Genomic DNA, 20808 nt, shown 5'->3' with positions numbered 1-20808 from the left:
ATCTACTGCCATTTTAAAGCCAGCTGAAGTTAGTTACATTACATGAAATTCCTACTGTGTACACTTTGACCTAATTTTTTGTTTGCAAAAGGATTAAAGCTCTTCTAAATGCATATCCACTGTATACTTCACTTTCCTAAGTGGAAAATATATATATAAAATAATTGTTTTTAACAAATCATGAAAGGGCAAGGACCTTTGCTATTTTTCTTCACTGATATATTCAAGGCATCTAGAAACAAGCATCTGACACATAGTAGGCACTCAGTATAGATGTTTTGAATGAATAAGTGAATCACAAATTTGATGATAATAGTAGACTAAAGAAATTCTCTTTTCTGACAATGGTATCCATTTTTTTCACTCATACAGCCATGCCTAAAGTCAAAATATCTGAATCCATTAGTCACATGAACAAAGCAAATGGCATCAGCACAAAAATCATTATCTGCTCAGATTGGGAGATGTGTACTCATTGTGGTGGTTTCTCTTCCTCAGTCTATGTGAGACATCAGTGCCACATGTTAGCTATAGCTTCAAAAATTTAAGCTTCTGTTTGCTAACCCAGTCCTTAACATTCACAGTTTACATATTTTAGGGCATTTTACCTTTGCATAACCCAGCATTATCATGCGCACCAGGACCACATTCATATGTACTCCAAGGGACTCATCATGGTAAATTTCATTCACCTAGAAACAAAGCAGATGATTGTTAAAAGAAAGGTAACACATCAATGATTATGAGAGGCACAGCATTTCAGGGACCAGCCATATAATCACAAGTACTAGAATCAAGTCACTTTTTTTTTTTTAATTTGGTTTAAGCTGAACCCTGAAATTACTTACCTTTAGCTTTGGAACAATTCTCCGATATGTGAATTACTGATTTTGTAAACCCCACAGTACCATGAACGTGGAGACTATGCCTTCAAAGGGCTTCACTAAACTATTGTTGTGTTAGAGAGAGTCCAATGTGCTATAACCCGCAATTCATCAAAAGCAACCACATGTGGGTGGTGACTCTGGCAAGAGTCTACTAGCTGTGTGGAGTCACAGCCATGTAGAGAGAATCAGACAGCAGGCATTTGTCTGGGTCCTCCTGTCACCACCACGGGTCCTAATCTGGTTGGGAGAGCTCATGGAGACAGAGCTGGTGAGCAGGAGCTGTGGTGGTTTATCTGCAGGCCAGTGAGTGGGTAGCCTGAAGTGTGCAGCTGAGACGACGGTGATTTAGAAGTTCTACAGTGTGAGAAGTCCTTAGATATTTGAATTACCAAGGTCCTGTATCAGTGTATATTAGATGAATATCACCCTTGGGTATCGCTCAGAAAAGCAAAGTTGGGTCATTCCTTTTTATTTAATTTCTAAAGTTGGGCTGACATTTCTAAAAGTGTTTTGGCATGCTTTAAAATCATAATCTCAGCAACCTCAAAATCACAGTCCAACACACATTTATACAGATGAGGAAGGTGAAGACAGTAGAGATTAATTGATATGCAAAAGCCACAGTCAACTGTCGGCAGATATGAATCTAAGGTGAACCATCATTGTGTCTTCTGATTAAGACAGTACAAAAGAAGTGTGAAAAAAAAGATTGCTTATTAAGTTGGCAAATGTTAGCAGGAATGGGAGAGGTGGAGTTATCTGATTAGATTAGAAAAATTGTTAGCTGTTCCCATGGATAGGGACCCAACATTTGTCACAATAACTAAAAGAGGGGTGGAAAACTAACTGCAATTTGACTTGAAATCCAGGAGACTTGGACAGTAAGCACCACAAATTGAAAACCCACAGAGAAAAGATAACCATAATCTCATAGAAAGGGGCTTTAAAAAGAAATACAACTCAAGAATGATAGAATGTTCTAAAAACAATCCCACAAAATTCATGAATCATAAAATTGCAAATTACCACACTGACCAAGAAACAGACTAATATATCTCAACTGAAATATTTCAAGAATCTAATGGTACTTGCCAGAACACCTTAAAAAAATGAAGGCCTTAAATATAGACTAAAGGCATACTTACTAAATTCAGATGGAACGAAAAAGAAGACAGCTAAGATGGAGGTAAAAAAAAAAACCTACAGAAACTAGTATATGCTAAAGAAGGCAAAGTACAGTTTGACAAGAAAAGATGTAGAATCCTCTCACACAGAAAAATGCATTGACATATACACACATACATTTTACAATTGCATATACACACATAGAATGCTAAGACCGATTTAATCCCTGTTCAAGATAAACAAAGGTAAAAAAAAAAAAATGTGCTCTTGCTGGGCACAGGTGTGCAGGCAGGTAACCCAGGGGCAAGCTATCCCCTCTGGAGGCCAGGGTGTACCTAAAGTATTGAGTACATTTTATCTATGATATCTTGTAAAAGAGATGTTGACAAACATGAGTATATCTAGAGAAGAAAAAAAAGCAAGAAACCTAGAAAATGTGTCACATAAAGAATGGAAGATGTAATGGCCAAAAGCAGAACACCAAACACTAATGGTCTCTCGGCTGATATCTTGGTTCAGCCCCTTATTGTGGTGTGGTCTCTATCTTTTTGAGTCTCAATAAAATGGGCATAATAAGAATACTATCACACTGGGCTAGTGCAAGAATTAAGAGATTTAACTCATGCAAACATATTGCTCAAAAAATTTGAGAGGTAAGGAGAGAGGGACGTTAAGGAACAGAAGAATACGGGAAACAGAAAAGAAAAACTTAGAAAGAAGACTTAATAGCTGCCATATGAAAAAAGCCTTCAATTTATTCTGTGTATCTACAGAAAATAAAAACCTGAAGTTCAAACTATGAGAAGGACAGATTTCAGTTCAATATAAGGAAAAACTAAATGCTGGACAAAAAAGCTGTGATTTCTTGTGACCATTTGGTCACGGGCACAATCTCTTCTTCCATACCTGCCTAATTGAAGACTGAATCCCTTTCCTCTTCTGGATTAATTATCTGATAAGAAATTCCTAACATCTGAGGTGCCTGGGTGGCTCAGTCAGTTAAACGTCCAATTCTTGATTTCGGTTAAGGTCATGATCTCACAGTTTTGTGAGTTTGAGCCCCATACTGGGCTCTGTGCTGACAGCGTGGAGCCTGCATGAGATTCTCTTCCTCTCTCTCTGCCCCTCCCCTGCTGGCACTCTCTCTGTCTTCCTCCAAAATAAATAATAAATTAAAAGTTAAAAAAAAAATTCCTAACATTATAATGCCAATGTAAGTAAAAAGGCTGAAGCCAGGCATATCGCTCACTAACACATTCATCCAGAGACTCATGGACATTCCAAGAGACTTTTCCTAAGGCAGCTGTTCTGAATTAGCAACATGACTTCACTCACATGTACTCAGCTTAATGTAATGGAAATATAAATGCATTTGATGTAAAAAGAAAGGAAAAAAAAAGACTGAAAGCAATGCTAGTAAATACACAAAATAGGAGAACAATAAAATTTTAAACTAAAGAAAAGTAGTTAGGTAAAAAAAAAAAATTCCAGGGCAAAGATGATGGAAGGAGGGAGACACAGCCACTTGCACAGCAGCAGCAACAACTATAAAATGTAGGAAATACATCAGAGATCATAAATGAAGGAAAGGTGGCGATAATGACAAATAGCATATGATAGTTCAGTTAGTATAATGTACCTATAATCATCCTAAATTAGTAAATTCATCCATACTTGGGAAATTTTAAGATCAGTACAATACCAAGAAAGTATAATGGACAAAATTTAGGTTATCAATGGTAATATTATATTATAAAATGTTAGAGTAAAAGGACACTTTTTAAAAGTCAGAGTTAACCATTCACCAAATGAAAAGTATTATTTAACAAAAGTCACTATTACGCCAGGCTAATTAGACAGCAGGGTACTCCGGTAGAGACCAAAATTGATCATGGAATCTTCTAGGTTAGCACATATTTGTGAAGCTATCACGGGACATACATAAATTATTATGGGTAGAAATCACCAAATAGAAGGCAATAATATGTATACAGAGCAGAGAGTATTCTTTCAATATGGCAGACTAACACACATTAGGTATCTGTGTTACGCAAAGCATTGGATATCATTTATTATCTTGATTTTCAAAGTTTAAAAAAGTTGCTCCCTATACATTATTTACTTTAAAATGTATTTAATAATTTGGCTGCTTTCCATCTTGCTAGGCCTTATTAACAACAGGATGCAATGTTTTTATACTCAGAGACCTATAGGATAAGAGTTGAAAAAATAATCAGCAACAAAGGATAAGATATTCAAAGACCTGGATTCCGTCCCAGCTAAGCCACTGATAAACTGAGTGACCTCAGGCTCTCTGAGTCTGTTTTCTCACTGGCAAATTATAATTGGATTTGCTGTGCCTGTTTCAAAGAGCTGTTGTCCAAATCGAGCAAAATGGCACACAACTGCTCTCAGTAAAACATGAAAAACTTTGGCACCTTTCCATCTATCCTTGAAAAAGATTTTGAAGATTTATGGATGTATTTTCATAATCTACGTGAAAAGAACAAGAAATACTACGGCCTCCGTCTTAGTTTTCACTAAAAGAGACTCAAGACTCTTTTTCTAGAAATCTCAATTGAATGAAAGATCTGATTTAAATTATATATATAATAAAATTTTGGGAAAAACCATTTGACAATTTTTTTTTTTCAAAACTGTTTCAACGTACAAAAGCTCTTTCCAGCAGATGGCAGCATGCACATTTTTGAGGGGGGTACAGGCTGCTACATACACCTGGAGGTACTTATTCACCAGTTGTTATGTCTGCCTTTTCCTATATTTACACATAAATAAAATCACTTCCTCAAAATTAAATACAAGTTTTAAAATATTCTAGCCTAAGGAAAACACTGAGTCATTTGACTCTTGAAAGCAAAGAAAAATACTGAAAACATCTTTATTTAGACTGTTTTTTCAATGTCATTAAAACACATGCGAAACAGAGAAACTCCAAGAATCTGACTACAGATTAATCACAAATCTTAACAATCAATAAATTATACACCGAATGAAATAAAAACATCTCACTGAATGAACCACTTGAATCTGTCAAGATGAAGTAGAATATTTGTCAAGAAAGAATTTTACAACTCTTAGTGACAAGGAAAGCATTTTTTTCCTAAAAGCAACATCAAAAACAAACAAAAACAACAGCTAATATTATATAGAGCTTTCCAGATTCCAGACACTGCTTTAAATGCTTTATATGAATTCAAGTAATCCTTGCAACAACTTCAGAGATCTTAGTATCTTCATTTTGTACCTAAGAAGTTGCGACCCAGAGGGACGCCTGGGCGGCTCAGTCGGTTAAGCGTCCGACTTCAGCTCAGGTCACAATCTCGCGGTCTGTGAGTTCGAGCCCCGAGTTGGGCTCTGGGCTGATGGCTTGGAGCCTGGAGCCTGCTTCCGATTCTGTGTCTCTCTCTCTCTCTGCCCCTCCCCCGTTCATGCTCTGTCTCTCTCTGTCTCAAAAATAAACTTAAAAAAAAAAAAAGCTGCTAAAGAAGTTGTGACCCAGAGAAGTAATGTGCCCAAGGTCACGTAGTTAACGGACACAGCAAAGGATGAAAACCTAGACAGTCTGACTCCAGAGTCAGTGGATTTCACCATATTGCTATACTTCCTGTAGACCACAGGTCAATCCCTATGCACAAAACAGATAGTTTTAGAATAATCAATAGTGATTTGCTCTCCCTGAATTTAAGAACCTGGTGTATAAGCATACTGAGAAAGAGGTCTTAATAACTTTACCTCCTTTTCATAAAATTCCTCCATGTAGACTTTAAAGAAATGAGGAATTGGACTCTGAGCTTATTATAAATAAGGATTTCTTGATGATCAACATACTGGCATTCTAAAAAATACTGGGGAAAATTGATGCTAGAGCAGATCACTGGAAAAAGTAAATGAGGAAAGAAAAGATAGGACTGAAATTTATAACCAGTCTTTTGGGTTGTAAGAAAGGCATTAAGCATAAATATTCTAAGAAGTCACATATTTGACACAACATAATGCAAATACATGTAAATTGGAATATCCTTTTACCATGTGAACCAATCTGTAGAGTGTGTGTAGAGTTTCTGTGAGGTGTTCAGGGTTGAGCCCAGAGTTTTTATTAAATTACCTGAAAGAAGGGGTCAATGGAACATTAATTCCATTTTCAGATGACCTTAAATTAGAAGGGGTTGCCAATGATGTGGCGGGGGTGGGGGCGGGGGAGGGAACCAAAGGTAAAATCAACTCAAGTATTCTTTTCCTTGAAAGGAAAATTCCTTCCAGGTTTGTTCCCGGACAGGACAATTTCTCCCAGGACATTTCCCTGGCAGGACAATCTGACCTGCTTTGTCTGACTAGCTGATGAACAGCTTTGTCTGGCTTCAACAAAGCAACACTCATTTTTCTTTCAGATGGGTGGATCAGGTGGGAGAGACAGACAGTATAGCTGAGTGGTTAAGAGTGTGGGCTCTGCAGGGGCACCTGGGTGGGTCAGTCGGTTAAGCATCTGACTTCAGCCCAGGTCATGATCCCAGACTTTGTAGGTTCAAGCCCTGCATTGGGCTCTGAGCTGACAGGGTGGAGCCTGGAGCCTGCTTCAGATTATCTCCCTCTCACTCTCTCTCTGCCCCTCCCATGCTTGCACTCTGTCTCTCTGTCTTCCAAAAGTAAATAAACACACACACACACACACACACAAAAAAAAAAAAAAAAAAAAAAAAAAAAAAAAAAAGAATGTGGCCTCTGCAGCCAGACTGCCTGAGTTTGATCTTAGCTATGTGAACTTGGGCACATTATTTGTCTCTGTGCTTCAGTTTTCTTATCTGTAAAATGGGAGAATTATAGTACTGCCCTTATAGGATTGTTGAGAGGAATAAATGAGCTCAGAGATGCACAGTGCTCAAGAATGGTGGCCCTTGCAAATGTAAAAACAAAAAGTTGTTAGCCATCATTAATATTATTCATACAGAAGAAAATAAATGAGACCTAAGTATGATTTTTAAAAAGAAATGGAGACTTGGTTTACTGAAGGCAAACTGAAGGTTAATGACAAGATAGTCTGGGTAATTTGGGTTGGACATAAAAATATTCTGAAAAGAACTGGGAAGGGGAACCCTAGGTGGCTCAGTGGGTTAAGCGTCTGACTTCGGCTCAGGTCATGATCTCATGGTTTGTGAGTTTAAGCCCCACGTGGGGCTCTGTGCTGACAGCTCAGAGCATGGAGTCTGCTTCAGATTCTGTGTCTCCCTCCCTCTCTGCCCCTCCTTTGCTCACAATCTCTCTCTCAAAACTAAATAAACATCAAAAAAAAATTTTTTTTAAAGAACTGAGAAGAAATAGTACTCTATCCACAACTCATTTCTTGTAGAGCTAAAGTTCCAAACACATATCTACTTGGATTCTCATCCCATACTCTATATTCCTTTTACTCAGGGTAGGTGGCTGACTTCCACCTTGCCAACTCTTCTTTTCCTACCTCCAATCTCAGACTAATAAGGACCATTTTTTATTAGCAGTCTTATCAAATATTTACTGAACAGTTACCATGTGCCCTATTGTCCTTGGGGCAGGAAACAGAATAGTAACTGAGTTTGAGTCTCTGTTCTTTATCGTGAATATGTTCTAACAGGTAAAATAGGCTATATACATGGACAAAAATCAATAAATACAAAAAAAAAAAAAAACAAACCATGCAGACAAGGTCATACCAGATAGGAAATAGGTGCTCTGAAGAACATAAATAAATCTGAGTGATGAGATATAGGACCAGAGGGAGAGGAAGAAGTTACCTAAGACTGGGTAGTCAGAGCAGGGAGACCCATGGACGAAAAGGCAAGTGCACAAAGCTCAACCCACATTATTGCAAAAGCTCAAACATCTTTATCACCACTGCAAAGGAGACATCTTTATCACTACTTTAGAAAGAGACTGAGACCCACAGAAGTTATATAGAATTTCCCCCCAAAAAAGGTTAGCACAACTAAGATTCAAATAAATCTATGTGATGCTGATGCCTATTCTTTTTTCCCAACTGCCTTGCTTGCCTTTTGCTTTCTGTCACAGTGAAAGTGTGCTCAATCTCTAGATTCTTCTGCTCCAAACAACCTGATCCAAAAAATCAACTCTATTTCCCATATTCAATCTCTCCCTTTCTTGAAGTTCCTTTTCCTCTTTTATTAAGATTCTCAATTCTCCCTCTTCATGAAAAAATAACCCATCTACAATGCTCGACAGCATTTAGCACTGCTTAGCACTGTGTTCTTCAATGATACTATTCTGTTTCTTTGTTGATATAAGCTCCCTTTTCTCTGCCTAGCTCACACGTGTCAGCATGCCTCAAAGTTTTGTCTTCAACCCTCACCTCTTCTCACCTGTCCTTTCTGCAATATTCATCCACTGCTGTTTCTTCAATCAATACCTATAGGCTGAGGAACTCCAAATGTTTGTATCTGTAACACTAATTCATCTCTCTCATGCCCCAGAGCCATCTGTTCAACTCTAGTAACAGACCCATCTATTGGGAAGATACCTATATGTGTCAAAGTATACTTGTCTTCTCCCCAAAGTCTGTTCTTTTCTCAATATTTTACATAGTTGAAGACTGAACCATCCTTTACTCCCTCCTCTTCTACAAATACTAGTCAATCTATTACCCAGTCCCATAGACATCTGTCAAGTCTATCTCTTTCCATCCACTGCGAGCTGCTCAGTATTCATCCTGCTTGGTTGAACTGCTGCAATAACCTGTTAAAACTTTTGCAAATGTTTGCATTTGGGTGATTTGGGCCCATTTCAGTAGTTCTCCAGAAGGGCCAATTATAAGGGTCAGATGGTTGTTTTCAATAAGCACGAGTCTGTCCTTTTATGTTAATTATGTGTTTATCTCCCTTAAGCATCAAAGAAGCTTTGGGTGGGCCAAGAATAGGCAATTCAAGGACTTAAAAACTCTTCTGGCCTTTAGTAAAAGCATACCGAACATCAGGTAGAACTGATTCCCTTTCTTCAAGAATGAGAAAGAGGATTCCCTCAAGAAGCTAAAAAACATTTCTGTGTTTTAGGATCCTGGAAAAAATAAAGACTGCTATCAATCTGGGAAGCATACGTTCAGTCTGATATTTGCAGCATAACAAAGGAAAAATGAGTGAATGTCAGGAAGGAAATTTGGAGCTTCAGAATCAAAGGGGAAGGAGAAAGAGGAAGCTGAGATGCTTCACTAAAAATCAAAAGGACCTCTGAAGCATCAATACTGTCCGGTGGTCCTGTTGTTATGTTAATTTAACCTGTGATGTTGGGACTGTCTTCTAGAACAACAAACCAGGATACTCCAGGGAAGGTATGCATGTTTACATAAGGGATGGCTGAACTGACTTGTATTTACTTCACTCTGTCTCTGTGACCTGGTATGATCAATACACAATTGGGAAATGAAGACAGTTTGTTGAGGCTGGGTGATGCAGTGTAAACCACAAGGGGTTTGGGCTGTTTCCTAATTCCAGATACTGTGTGTCTGTTCACCGCACAGCATCTAACAGAGACTCTTCCTCCAAATCATTCTAATGCATCCAGATTCTCTTCATAGAGCACAGACTGATAAAGTCACTAATTTTCTTTAAAATCCTCTGACTCTTCATTAGTGGGGTGAAATTCAGATGCCTTAGAATGGCACAAACCTTCTTTTTCTAAAGGTAACCCCAGTTTCCCCATCCAGCCTCATTTTCTGTCATCTCCCCTAAATACCATTCAGTTTTACCTACAGACAAGCCTCCAGTGGCCCTGAAGACACCATGAACTACAACTTTTAGTACTTTTTTACAGTCTGTTCCCCACTTCCCTTTTTCTAGCAGGGACATGCCAATTCATTCTCTAAAGTCCAACTCAAATGGCATCTTCTCTATGAAGACTCCATCTGCCACCGGCATTATTTGCCAAACCACATCCCCTTCTTTTCAATTAATGTCTACACAATAATTTGTGACTGAATCTTTTTAAGAAACTATCACATTTTATTATTATTTTTTGATTTCGCCTGCCTGCTGGAACTAGCTCCTTGTGAAAAGGAGCTAAATTTTATAAATTTCTGCCTCCCTAGAAGCAAACAGGAGTTGACCTATAGAAAAGTATGGATGCTGGGTGAATCAATGTCTGGAGGATTGATGTTAATTCTAATGTTAGAAACGGATTAAAGATAATGACCCGAAACAGAAAACTGTTTCATGATTTGCTTAGGTTGCCTAAACACATGTACTCCCCACATAAATTTGCGTTGTTCAGTGAACTCACGTTCAGTGTTTTAAGAAACATTAGTTGAGAAATCAAAAGCAGTGTAGACACTTAATCACATTAATTAACCAGTACCCACACATACCTTGATTATATCTACTAACGCTTTGTTAGGACTGGAGTACTTCCATGGAGTATTTATTTTCTTTTAAAAATATTAAGCAGGGAAGCCTGCCATGTCCATATAACACAACGATGTTATCAGTTTACTGTACATCATAAGTAGCTGACTTCAGTATAAAAAAAAATGAGTTCCCTCTTAATTAATGATACTTGGAAGTATGATTATTTCTCATACTGGGAAGTACCTTTTAAATGAATTGTTTTCTTTTCACTTGATAAATCCTGAGATTAAAACATAGACTCAATTCTCTGAAGAACACTGAAAATTTTAATAGGCACAATAGACCCAGATCACATCACAGATCTTAGTATATTGTTAGGATACCTTCCACAGATAGCAAAGGGCTAGTGACCAGGAACTTCTGGCACATTGAAAACAACACACACTCCCAACCACAAAATCTGCTTCACTGCCCTATTACAGAGAATCTTAAACTAGACTGCTAATTGATTTGATTCAATCTAGCAAGGTACTGAATTCTCACTTCAATGACTTGAATGGTATTTTAATAAGACACAGAAACAGGTAAAGGAAAGACATCAGAGTTTTATCTGGCAAGAGATATACAAAAAGCCTGGACTTTGTAACAACAGCAGTAAAGCTTAGGGAGGAAACAGCACTGGGCTCCAAAGACAGAGATCTAGGCTCAAGTTCTGTCTCTGCTACCTATTAGCTGTAAGACTATGGGAAAGTCACCTAACCTCTCTAAATCTCAATCTCCTCATTTATAAACTAAGACTAAAAGTGAGCATATTTCAGGGTTGAGGAGTGTTATACAATTCAGGTAAAATATTTAGCATAAGACCAGGCACAGAGCAAAGGCTAAAAGTTAGTTGGTTGTAGCATAAGCTGTCATGCTTAACAACATGAAACTGTTCTTTTGAAACTACACTTGAAACTAGATGATTTTAAATATCTTCAAAGATTTCATTACTAACATTGATTCCACACATTCTGTTTGTTTGATCTGTAGACCACCCTATCTACATAAATGGAACTGTCATCATCCAGCAGTGTTTAAGCCAGAAAATTATAAATCACCCCTTTCCCTCAGGCCCCTTCTGATCCACTGGCAAATCCGATTGATTCTACCGCAAATACTCCCTTGTTATTGCAATCATCACTATCCAATAAACCATCATCTCTTACGAACACATCTACAATTGAGTTCCGATTGGTTTCCCTTCATTCTAAACCTCTCCAACCCATTCTCTGCAACACAGAAAGAGGCCTTCAAAATTGGCTTTCCCTTAATTGACTTAAAATTGAATTCAAGCTCCTCCCGTGATTTGAAAGGTGCTTGCCACCTTCTTCACGCTTCATCAGATTCCTTGCATGCTAGACTCAAACCATAGCGGCTTTATTTAATAACTAAAATGCGTGGCATTGTCAATGGCTGGCTCTTCCTTTTATTTTAGGTCTCAATTTAACCATCACTTCTTGGTCGAAGGCATTCTTTACCATCATGGCTATGTAAAATCCCTATCATCCACTTGCTCTCATATTCCCTTTCCAAGCAAAGTGTTGCTTCCCTGCATGGCTTGTATCATAACCTAGGAAGCATTTATTTGATTTCTCTACTAGTCTGTAATCTTGGGATGGGTAGGAAGTAAGTCTTTTGTGTTCACCTCCACATACCTGGTATATAACATTAAAATATTCGTTAAAACACTGTATTAATTAAAGTTTTACTTCATGTTTACTCTGTGTCAGACACTGTTTTGTTTTCTTGGCTTTTTTGTTTCAATTAATATTTTCTAGATTTCATTATACATTTTCAACCTTAATTTCCCCTAGTAAAGTGCATCCTCAAAGGGAAAAACATCTCTATGATAAAAGAAGTTTTCTGGCTTGAATAATAGGGGGCTGAGAAAGTGAAGACATATAGACAAGATGTAATTTGTTTGTTATAATCTCTCAAGGTATCTGAAAGAGAACTACACTGAAATGAAAATGTAACTTTAAACAAAATCTCATAATGTTCAACTTAAAGTTATACCTTAATAAAAGTTGATATTTAAGAGTGATGTTCTATAACACATAATACTGATTTCACTTACTATTATATTACCTATGGTATATTTTCTCATGTGTGATTGGCAAAAATACATTAGCCATTTCTTTTGACTACTTATCTCTATCCATAACTGAAGTCTCCAAAAAAGATCATTTTATACTACAAGATTTAAAGAAAAATAAATGAAACAAGGGAAAGCATAAAATCAGGGTTATTTCATTATATTTAGTTTTATTTTTAACTTCATTTTGAAATAATCTCACTCTTCCAAAAAAGGGGCAAAAATAATATAAAGCATTCCTATGCACGCTTCACCAAGCTTCTCCAAATTTAATATTTTTCATAACAGCTCAATGAAACCATGAACTGGTTCTTTGAAAACAAATAATTAAATTGATAAACCTCTAGCCAGACTTACCAGAATGAAAAGAGAAAGGACCCAAATAAATAAAATCATAAATGAGAGAGGAGAAATAACCAACACCACAGAAATACAAATAATTATTAGAGAATATTATAAAAAACTATACGCCAACAAACTGGAAAACCTAGGAGAAACAGACAAATTTCTAGATACATATAAACTACCAAAACTGAAACAGGAAGAAATAGAAAACTTGAGCAGACTGATAACCAGTAGAGAAATTGAATCAGAAATCAAAAAACTCCCAACAAACAAAAGTCCAGGACCAGATGTATTCATAGGCAAATTCTACCAAACATTTAAAGAAGAGTTAATACCTATTCTCCTCAAATTATTCCAATAAATAGAAAAGGAAGGAAAACTTCCAAATTCATTCTATGAGGCCAGCATTACACTGGTACCAAAACCAGATAAAGATTCCACTGAAAAAGAGAACTACAGGCCAATAACCCTGATGAACATGGATGCAAAAATTCTCAATAAAATACTAGCAAACCAAATCCAAAAATACATTTAAATAAACCATTCACCATGCTCATGTGGGATTGATTCCTGGGTTGCAAGGGTGGTTCAATATTCACAAGTAAATAAACGTGATACATCACATCAATAAGAGAAAGATAAGAACCATATGATCATTTTAATAGATGCAACAAAAGCATTTGACAAAGTACAGCATCCATTCATGATAAAAATCCTCAACAAAGTAGGTTTAGAGGAAACATACCTCAATATGATAAAGGTCATATATGAAAAAAGCCACAACTAACGTCATCCTCAAGACAGAAAAACTGAGGGCTTTTTCTCTATGGTCAAGAACAAGATGGGGACATCCATTCTTATCACTGTTATTTAATATAGTACTGAAAGTCCTAGCCACAGCATTCAGACAACAACAAGAAACCAAAAGGCATCCAAATCAGCAAGGAAGAATTCAAATTTCACTATTTGCAGATGACATCATACTATATACAGAAAATCATAAAGACTCCACCAAAAACCTGCTGGAACTGATGCACAAATTCAGTAAAGTTGTAAAATGCAAAATCAACATACAGAAATCTACTGCATTTCTATACACCAGTAATAAAGCAGCAGAAAGAGAGACTAAGGAATCAATCCCATTTACAATTGCATCAAAACCAATAAAACACCTAGGAATAAACCTGACCAAAGAGGTGAAAGACTGTACTTTGAAAACTATAAAATACTGATGAAAGAAACTGAAGATGACACAAAGAAATGGAAAGACATTCCATGCCCATGGATTTGAAGAACAAATATTATTAAAATGTCTATATTACCCAAAGCAATCTACACATTTAATGCAATCACTATCAAAATACCAACAGCATTTTTCAGAGCTATAAAAAGCAATCCTAAAATTTGTATGGAACCACAAAAGACCCCAAATAGCCAAAGCCATCTTGAAAAAGAAAAGCAAAGCTGCAGGCATCACAATTCTGGACTTCAAGTTATATTGCAAAGCTGTAGTGATCAAAGCATTATGGTACTGGCACAAAAACAGACACGCAGTAATCAAATAGAAGAGAAAACTCAGATGAATCCACAACTATATGGCCAATTAATCTTCTACAAAGCAGGAAAGAATATCCAATGGGAAAAAGAATGTCTCTTCAACAAATGGTGCTGGGAAAACTGGACAGCTACATGCAAAAGAATGAAGCTGAACAACTTTCTTACACCACACACAAAAATAAATTCACAATTGGTTAAAGACCTAAATGTGAGACATGAAACCATTAAAATTCTAGAGAAGAACACAAGCAGGAACCTCTTTGACTTTGGCCATAGCAACTTTTTTCTAGATAGATCTCCTGAGGCAAGGGAAACAAAAGCAAAAATAAACTATTGAGACTTCATCAAAATAAAAAGTTTCTGCACAGCAAAGAAAACAATCAACAAAACTAAAACCCACAGAATGGGAGAAGATATTTGCACATGACATATCCGATAAAGGGTTAGTATCCAAAATCTATAAAAAACTTACAAAACTCAAAAATGAATAATCCAATTTAAAAATGGGCAGAAGACATGAATAGGTATTTTTCCAAACATATACAGATGGCCAACAGACACATAAAAAGATGCTCAACATCACTCATCAGTGAAATGCAAATCAAAACTACAATGAGATACCACCTCACACCTGTCAGAATGGCTAAACTCAAGAACACAAGAAACAACAGGTATTGTAGAGGGTATAAGAAAGGGGAACCCTCTTACACTGTTGGTGGGAATGCAAACTGATGCAGTCACTCTGGAAAACAGTATGGAGGTTCCTCAAAAAGTTAAAAATAGAACTACCCAAGATCTAGCAATTGCACTAGTGGTATTTACCCAAATACAAAAATGCTAATTCAAAGGGATATATGCACCCTGATATTTATAGCAGCCGATCAACAAAAGCCAAACTATGGAGACAGCCCAAGTGGCCATCAACTGATGAATGGATAAAAAAAAAAATATATATATATATATATATATATATATATATATATATATATACTGAATATTACTCAGCTATAAAAAAGAATGAAACCTTGCCATTTGCAAGGACATGGATGGAGCTACAAAGTATTATGCTAAATAAATCAATCAGAGAAAGATGGATACCATATGATTTCACTCATACGTGGAATGTAAGAAACAAAGAAACGGGGAAAGGGAAGAAAGAGAGGCCAGCAGACTCTTAATAGAGAATGAACTGATGGTTATGAGAGGGGAGGTGGCTGGTGGAATGGGTGAATTAGGTGATGGGGATTAAGGAGTGCACTTGTGATGAGCACCCTTCATCCCAGGTGATGTATGGAAGTGTTGAATCACTATATTGTACACCTGAGACTAATATTACACTGTATGTGAACTCACTAGAATTTAAATAGTTTTTCTTTTTAAAAGAAACAGTGTAAATGTACTAAAGCACATTAAGTTGAAATTAGCAAGTCAAAAGATTTTGTTTTAAATAAACTCTATCTTCAGATCAAGAAAAATTTGTTACCTGCCTAGAATACTCAGAGTTCAGTAAAGCAAACTTCATTGTTACTCACATAACAGATCTCTGGCAATAGGATTTGAATAGAAAATACAAAGAACACTGCTGGAAAAACTTCCAGGATAGTCCAATTACGTATATTTTTTACTCCAAGAAATTTCATTTCTATTTCTTTCTTTTCAAAGATTTATTCCTAATCTCTCCTCCCAATTCTCTGCTTTTATTGTCCTACTAGTGATTTTTAACTAGGAGTTTTCATCAAAATTACCCATTTGGCTTAGAAAACACTAACTCTTAGGCCTGTATCCCAAACACTCCTGATTCAGAAGCTCTTTCTTGACTCAGAACTTCTGCAATTAATGATCCATTTGACTGGATCACTCTTTCCAGCTTTCTTCCTCACAGAATTTCTATATCTCTGCCCACATAATATCTCAGAGATGCTTTTTCTAATCTCCTATCCCAAATATTCCCCACTTTGCCTCTTCTCTCCTTGACAGTATCTCTTCAATATTATTTATTTTTCTTCTCAGCAGTTATTACTACCTAAACTTACATGTTTATTTCATTTTATTATTACCTGTCTCCTCTTCCAAGCTCCAAGAGGACAGAGAATTTTCTAGTGTGTTTATTGGGATTACTTCCTAAGCCTACAAAGGCGTTGTACATAGTAGGCAATGGGATCAACATTTGTATAATGGGACACACCCCATAGCTGAGAACCACTTTCCTCACAAGTCAGCCATGCTACAAAATAGTAAAACTAAAATTTCTTAACATAACCAGGTATGATATGAGATCCTAGCAAGGACTTAACACATACCACATATATCTTGTTCAAAACATAAAAAGCTTGCCAAGAATCTAGGAATAACCGGTTATTAGTCATGCTGTTTTAGAATATAATCATATCTGTTTATTTCTTCTTTATAGATGAGACCTGAATAAATTTCAAGATCTAAAAAAAAGAAAGAGTTAAAAATAAAAGAAGATGGAAGGCAACTGACTACTACTCCCTCCTTCACTGATTCAGAGGAACCCAGGGGATGGGTAGATGGTACCCTCTCCCTCTTAGGGAATTATAGCAAAATCATCTCAGGGCCTGTTCAGACTTATTCGCTTGATCCTTAAACCCTCAGGGAAAAGTGCTAATTTAGTGAACTGCCTTTCCAGTGTCCAAATTCCCAGATTCATATGGCAAATAGCTTTTAACTTTACCGCACTCATATACGACAAAATCATTACTATCACCAGGCAATATGGCCCTGGAAGAGATGAAATATATTTGTGTCAAAAAGGTGATTAACGTGGCTAATTTAAAATAGCAGGTAAATGAGGGCAGGGGTAGGTGAAGGGGATTAAGAGGTACAAACTTCTAGTTGTAAAATAAGTAAGTCACATGATGAAAAAGACAGCATAGAGCAAAAATAAATAAAGTAGCAAATAACTTTTTTTAAATGTTTACCATTATTCCTGACATATAAGACACTGTGTTTCAAATGTTTTCTTGATTATATTTAGACTATGAGTAGCCTGAGGTAAAATAAATATGAAATATAATTTGAATTTTCTAAATAAGTTTCTCCTCACAATAACCGTGTCTTCTCCTCTTCCTCCTCCTCCTCCTCCTCTTTTAAGGCAACAGTGATAATTTCTTCTCTCTCACAGTTTCCATGGGTCAGGAATTTGGGAGCAACTTGGCTGGGTGGTTGGTTCTAGCTTGTTTTGTCATGAAGCAAGTCACTTGTCAGCTGGCGCTATTCAACTGAAGGCTCAACTGAAGCAGAAAGAGAGAAGGATCCCACTTCTGAGGTGGCTTCCTTATGCAGCTGGCAAGGTGATGCTGGCTGTTGGCTGGGGGGCCTTGGTTTTTCTTCACGTGAGCCTCTCCACCGAGTTGAGTGTTCTCACAGCATGGCAGCTGCTTTTTTTTCCCCAGACCCTTTTCTGCCCTAAACACCCAGGTAGAGTTTTCTCTTCTGCCCTTCCCCTGATAAAACTGGTCACTGTGTGCACCCTGGTGGCACCAGTTTTTGTTGCGCCAAGCCCAGCCATGTAAGGCTTTTGCTTTGTAGAAAGGAATGGTCCAAGGAAGAGAGCAGAACACTGTGCCTGCCCCCACTCCCAGTGACTCCTGAGGAGGAAACCAACTGAGAGAGGTTTGCAGCCCTCTGTCTCCTGATATTGCTCCAGGAACATCAGTGGGAAAAGGCATCAGGGTTCATAAGACTGGGACTGAGATCGGGCTCGGTCTCAGTCTCCACACATCACCAGGAGCAAATTCTTCAGTGTCTCCTGCTCTGAGATTCTGGGAAAATCAGGAGCCTCAGGTTGAGGGTGGGAGACTATGCTCCTTGTTTAGATCTCCCCACAACTTCACTCTTTTGTTTTGGGAAAGCCCTCTGCCCGGGTGAGATTCACAGTAAATACTTGCAAACAGTATCCTCACATGATGAGCTTCCTATTTCCCTTTCTTGTTGACCTGTGGGAAAGAGCAAGCTGTGGGAAGAGCTTTGAGTTCCTTTAATGCAAATGTGAACTTCCCACCTGCAAAGCACCTTATTATTTCCAGGCATATTGTATTCACAGTCTCCTTCCTCTTTAGAACTCCTTTGTGAGCACAGGACTGCTATTCCCACCTTATCGGTAAGGAAACCAAGACAGTGAGAAGTTGCTACTGGTACAAGGCCTGTCACCTGTCACCTTGTAGGTGCTAGGCTCTCTTGCCTTTCCTCTGTAGGCTACTACCTCCTATGCATTTACTGATTTTTATTTATTTTTTATTTTTTTAATGTTTATTTTTGAGCAAGAGCAGGCATGGGGGAGGGTGCAGGGGTGGGGTCAAAGGATCTGAAGCAGGCTCTGTGCTGACAGCAGGGACCCCAATTCAAGGCCCAATCCCACAAACCATAAGATCATGACCTGAGTCAAAGTTGGACGCTTAACCAATTGAGCCAATCAGGCACCCCCACATTTACTGATTTTTATGTATTTATTTTAAAATATGTATTTATTTTGGGGAAAGCACAAGCAGGGGAGGAGCAGAGAGAGGAGGATAGAGGATCTAAAGCGGGCTCTGCGCTGACAGGCTGACAGCAATGAGCCCAATGTGCGGTTTGAACTCATGACCTGCGAGATAGTGACCTGAGTCAAAGTTGGATGTTCAACCAACTGAGACACCCAGGTGCCCCTGCTGAGTTTTAAATAAAGCATATAACTCAGGAGCAGTCAAATGGAAGAGATACATAGGTCAATGGATGTGGGGAGATGTGCAGAGCATATGGAGGCAGGGTATGGAACTTCCGTGCTCTTTTCCAAGGATACCGCTTTCCCAGCACCTTGATGTAATCACCAACCAGGAAGCTCCACTCTGTCTTCTTTGAATGACTACCAGCACCACTATCATTATTTGAGACTGTTTGACACACTCAAATAATTTTAAAAATTTACCTCAATTTTATTAACATTTTAAAGTCCATTCCCTCTAGATAAAGGGCAATAATAATTCCCATCTTGAAATAAACTTGAAAAAAAAGACACCCAACAAATGTTAACTGACTTTTTTCATGTGCTTTTATCATATCATCAAGCAGATTAAAAGCCTTCATTTGTCATCTATATCCTCTTGCCTCAAGTCCAAATTTCTGCCTCCCAAGATTGTTCATAATCTTTGTTATTTATACTCATTTGTTCATTTATCCATTCTTTTAGTAAACAGAGGCTTACCATTTAACAATTTAAGAACTTCTTTTTTTTTTAAATGTTTATTTATTTTGAGAGAGAGCGTGCACATGCACAAGTGGGGGAGGAGCAGAGAGAGAGGAGAGAGAGAATCCCAAGTAGGCTCCACGCCAAGTATGGAGCCTGATGGGGGGCTCGATCTCACAAGCCATGAGATCATGAACTGAGCAGAAATCACGAGCTGGACACTGAACTGACTGATCCACCCAAGGACCTTTTTAAGATAAGAAACTATGAAATAAGAAACACAAGCTTCTCCTTAAAAAATGAGGTCAGTTTAGGGGCGCCTGGGTGGCGCAGTCGGTTAAGCGTCCGACTTCAGCCAGGTCACGATCTCGCGGTCCGTGAGTTCGAGCCCCGCGCCAGGCTCTGGGCTGATGGCTCAGAGCCTGGAGCCTGTTTCTGATTCTGTGTCTCCCTCTCTCTCTGCCCCTCCCCCGTTCATGCTCTGTCTCTCTCTGTCCCAAAAATAAATAAACGTTGAAAAAAATTAAAAAAAAAAAATGAGGTCAGTTTAAATTAAAATAACAATCATGAAGAAAATTACTTGGACACATAAAAGTACTCCAATAGTTCAGAAACCGTATAGTAAATATCATCTGGGATCTGGTATGGAAACTGAATTGACTAACAAGTAAACTAAAGGAAGAATGTATTCACTGACTACTCAAATAAGGCAAAGGTGTCATACAATGTTAAAAAGAAACCATGTTCTTTTCTCTACCACCGGGACACATTTCTCCCCAAATCAATGCAAAGAGGTAGATTCTTTTGCTCAGTTTTCTCCTACAGTTTCTGTTATGAACCTATATGACATTAAGAAAGCCTGTGTGTCTGTGTAGGCCTCAAGTTTGGTGAACCATGATTTTAGGCAACCATGGGAAGTCATAAAGCATGCTTAACATAGGTGGTAATAGCTATTCAAACATTGTTGGGGGGAAAAACCAACTTTCTTTGTCTTAAATTTCCTTAAGGCAGTTTTGTTATAATACCATTATCCAACTCTTATCTAATTGACCAATTTGAGATAGGGTAATGAGCGTGCTTATTTCACTGTTTGGGATTTAATAGTCTACAATAGGGCGATGGGGGGTGGGAAGGAGAAGAAAACATTCGGTCTTCAGTCTGTCATGCTTAAAGTAGTCTTCCGACTCTTATAAAGGAAACCTGAAATTATTCACTTGGAGAAGGATGGGA

At 37.7% G+C, this 20808-nt stretch overlaps 1 protein-coding gene across 1 annotated transcript in view; it reads right to left on the bottom strand.

Annotated features, from left to right (window-relative positions):
- ADAMTS3 (ADAM metallopeptidase with thrombospondin type 1 motif 3) overlaps nucleotides 1-20808 on the bottom strand; it is a 144824-nt gene that overhangs the window by 42578 nt on the left and 81438 nt on the right. The window contains exon 3 of the mRNA XM_032592972.1: nucleotides 609-692. Within this exon, the coding sequence (XP_032448863.1) occupies nucleotides 609-692 (84 nt within the window). The remainder of the gene's footprint in view (nucleotides 1-608; nucleotides 693-20808) is intronic.

Source organism: Lynx canadensis, chromosome B1 (assembly GCF_007474595.2).
Source record: "Lynx canadensis isolate LIC74 chromosome B1, mLynCan4.pri.v2, whole genome shotgun sequence".
NCBI lineage: Eukaryota > Metazoa > Chordata > Mammalia > Carnivora > Felidae > Lynx > Lynx canadensis.
This window is presented reverse-complemented; position numbering and strand designations above follow the sequence as displayed.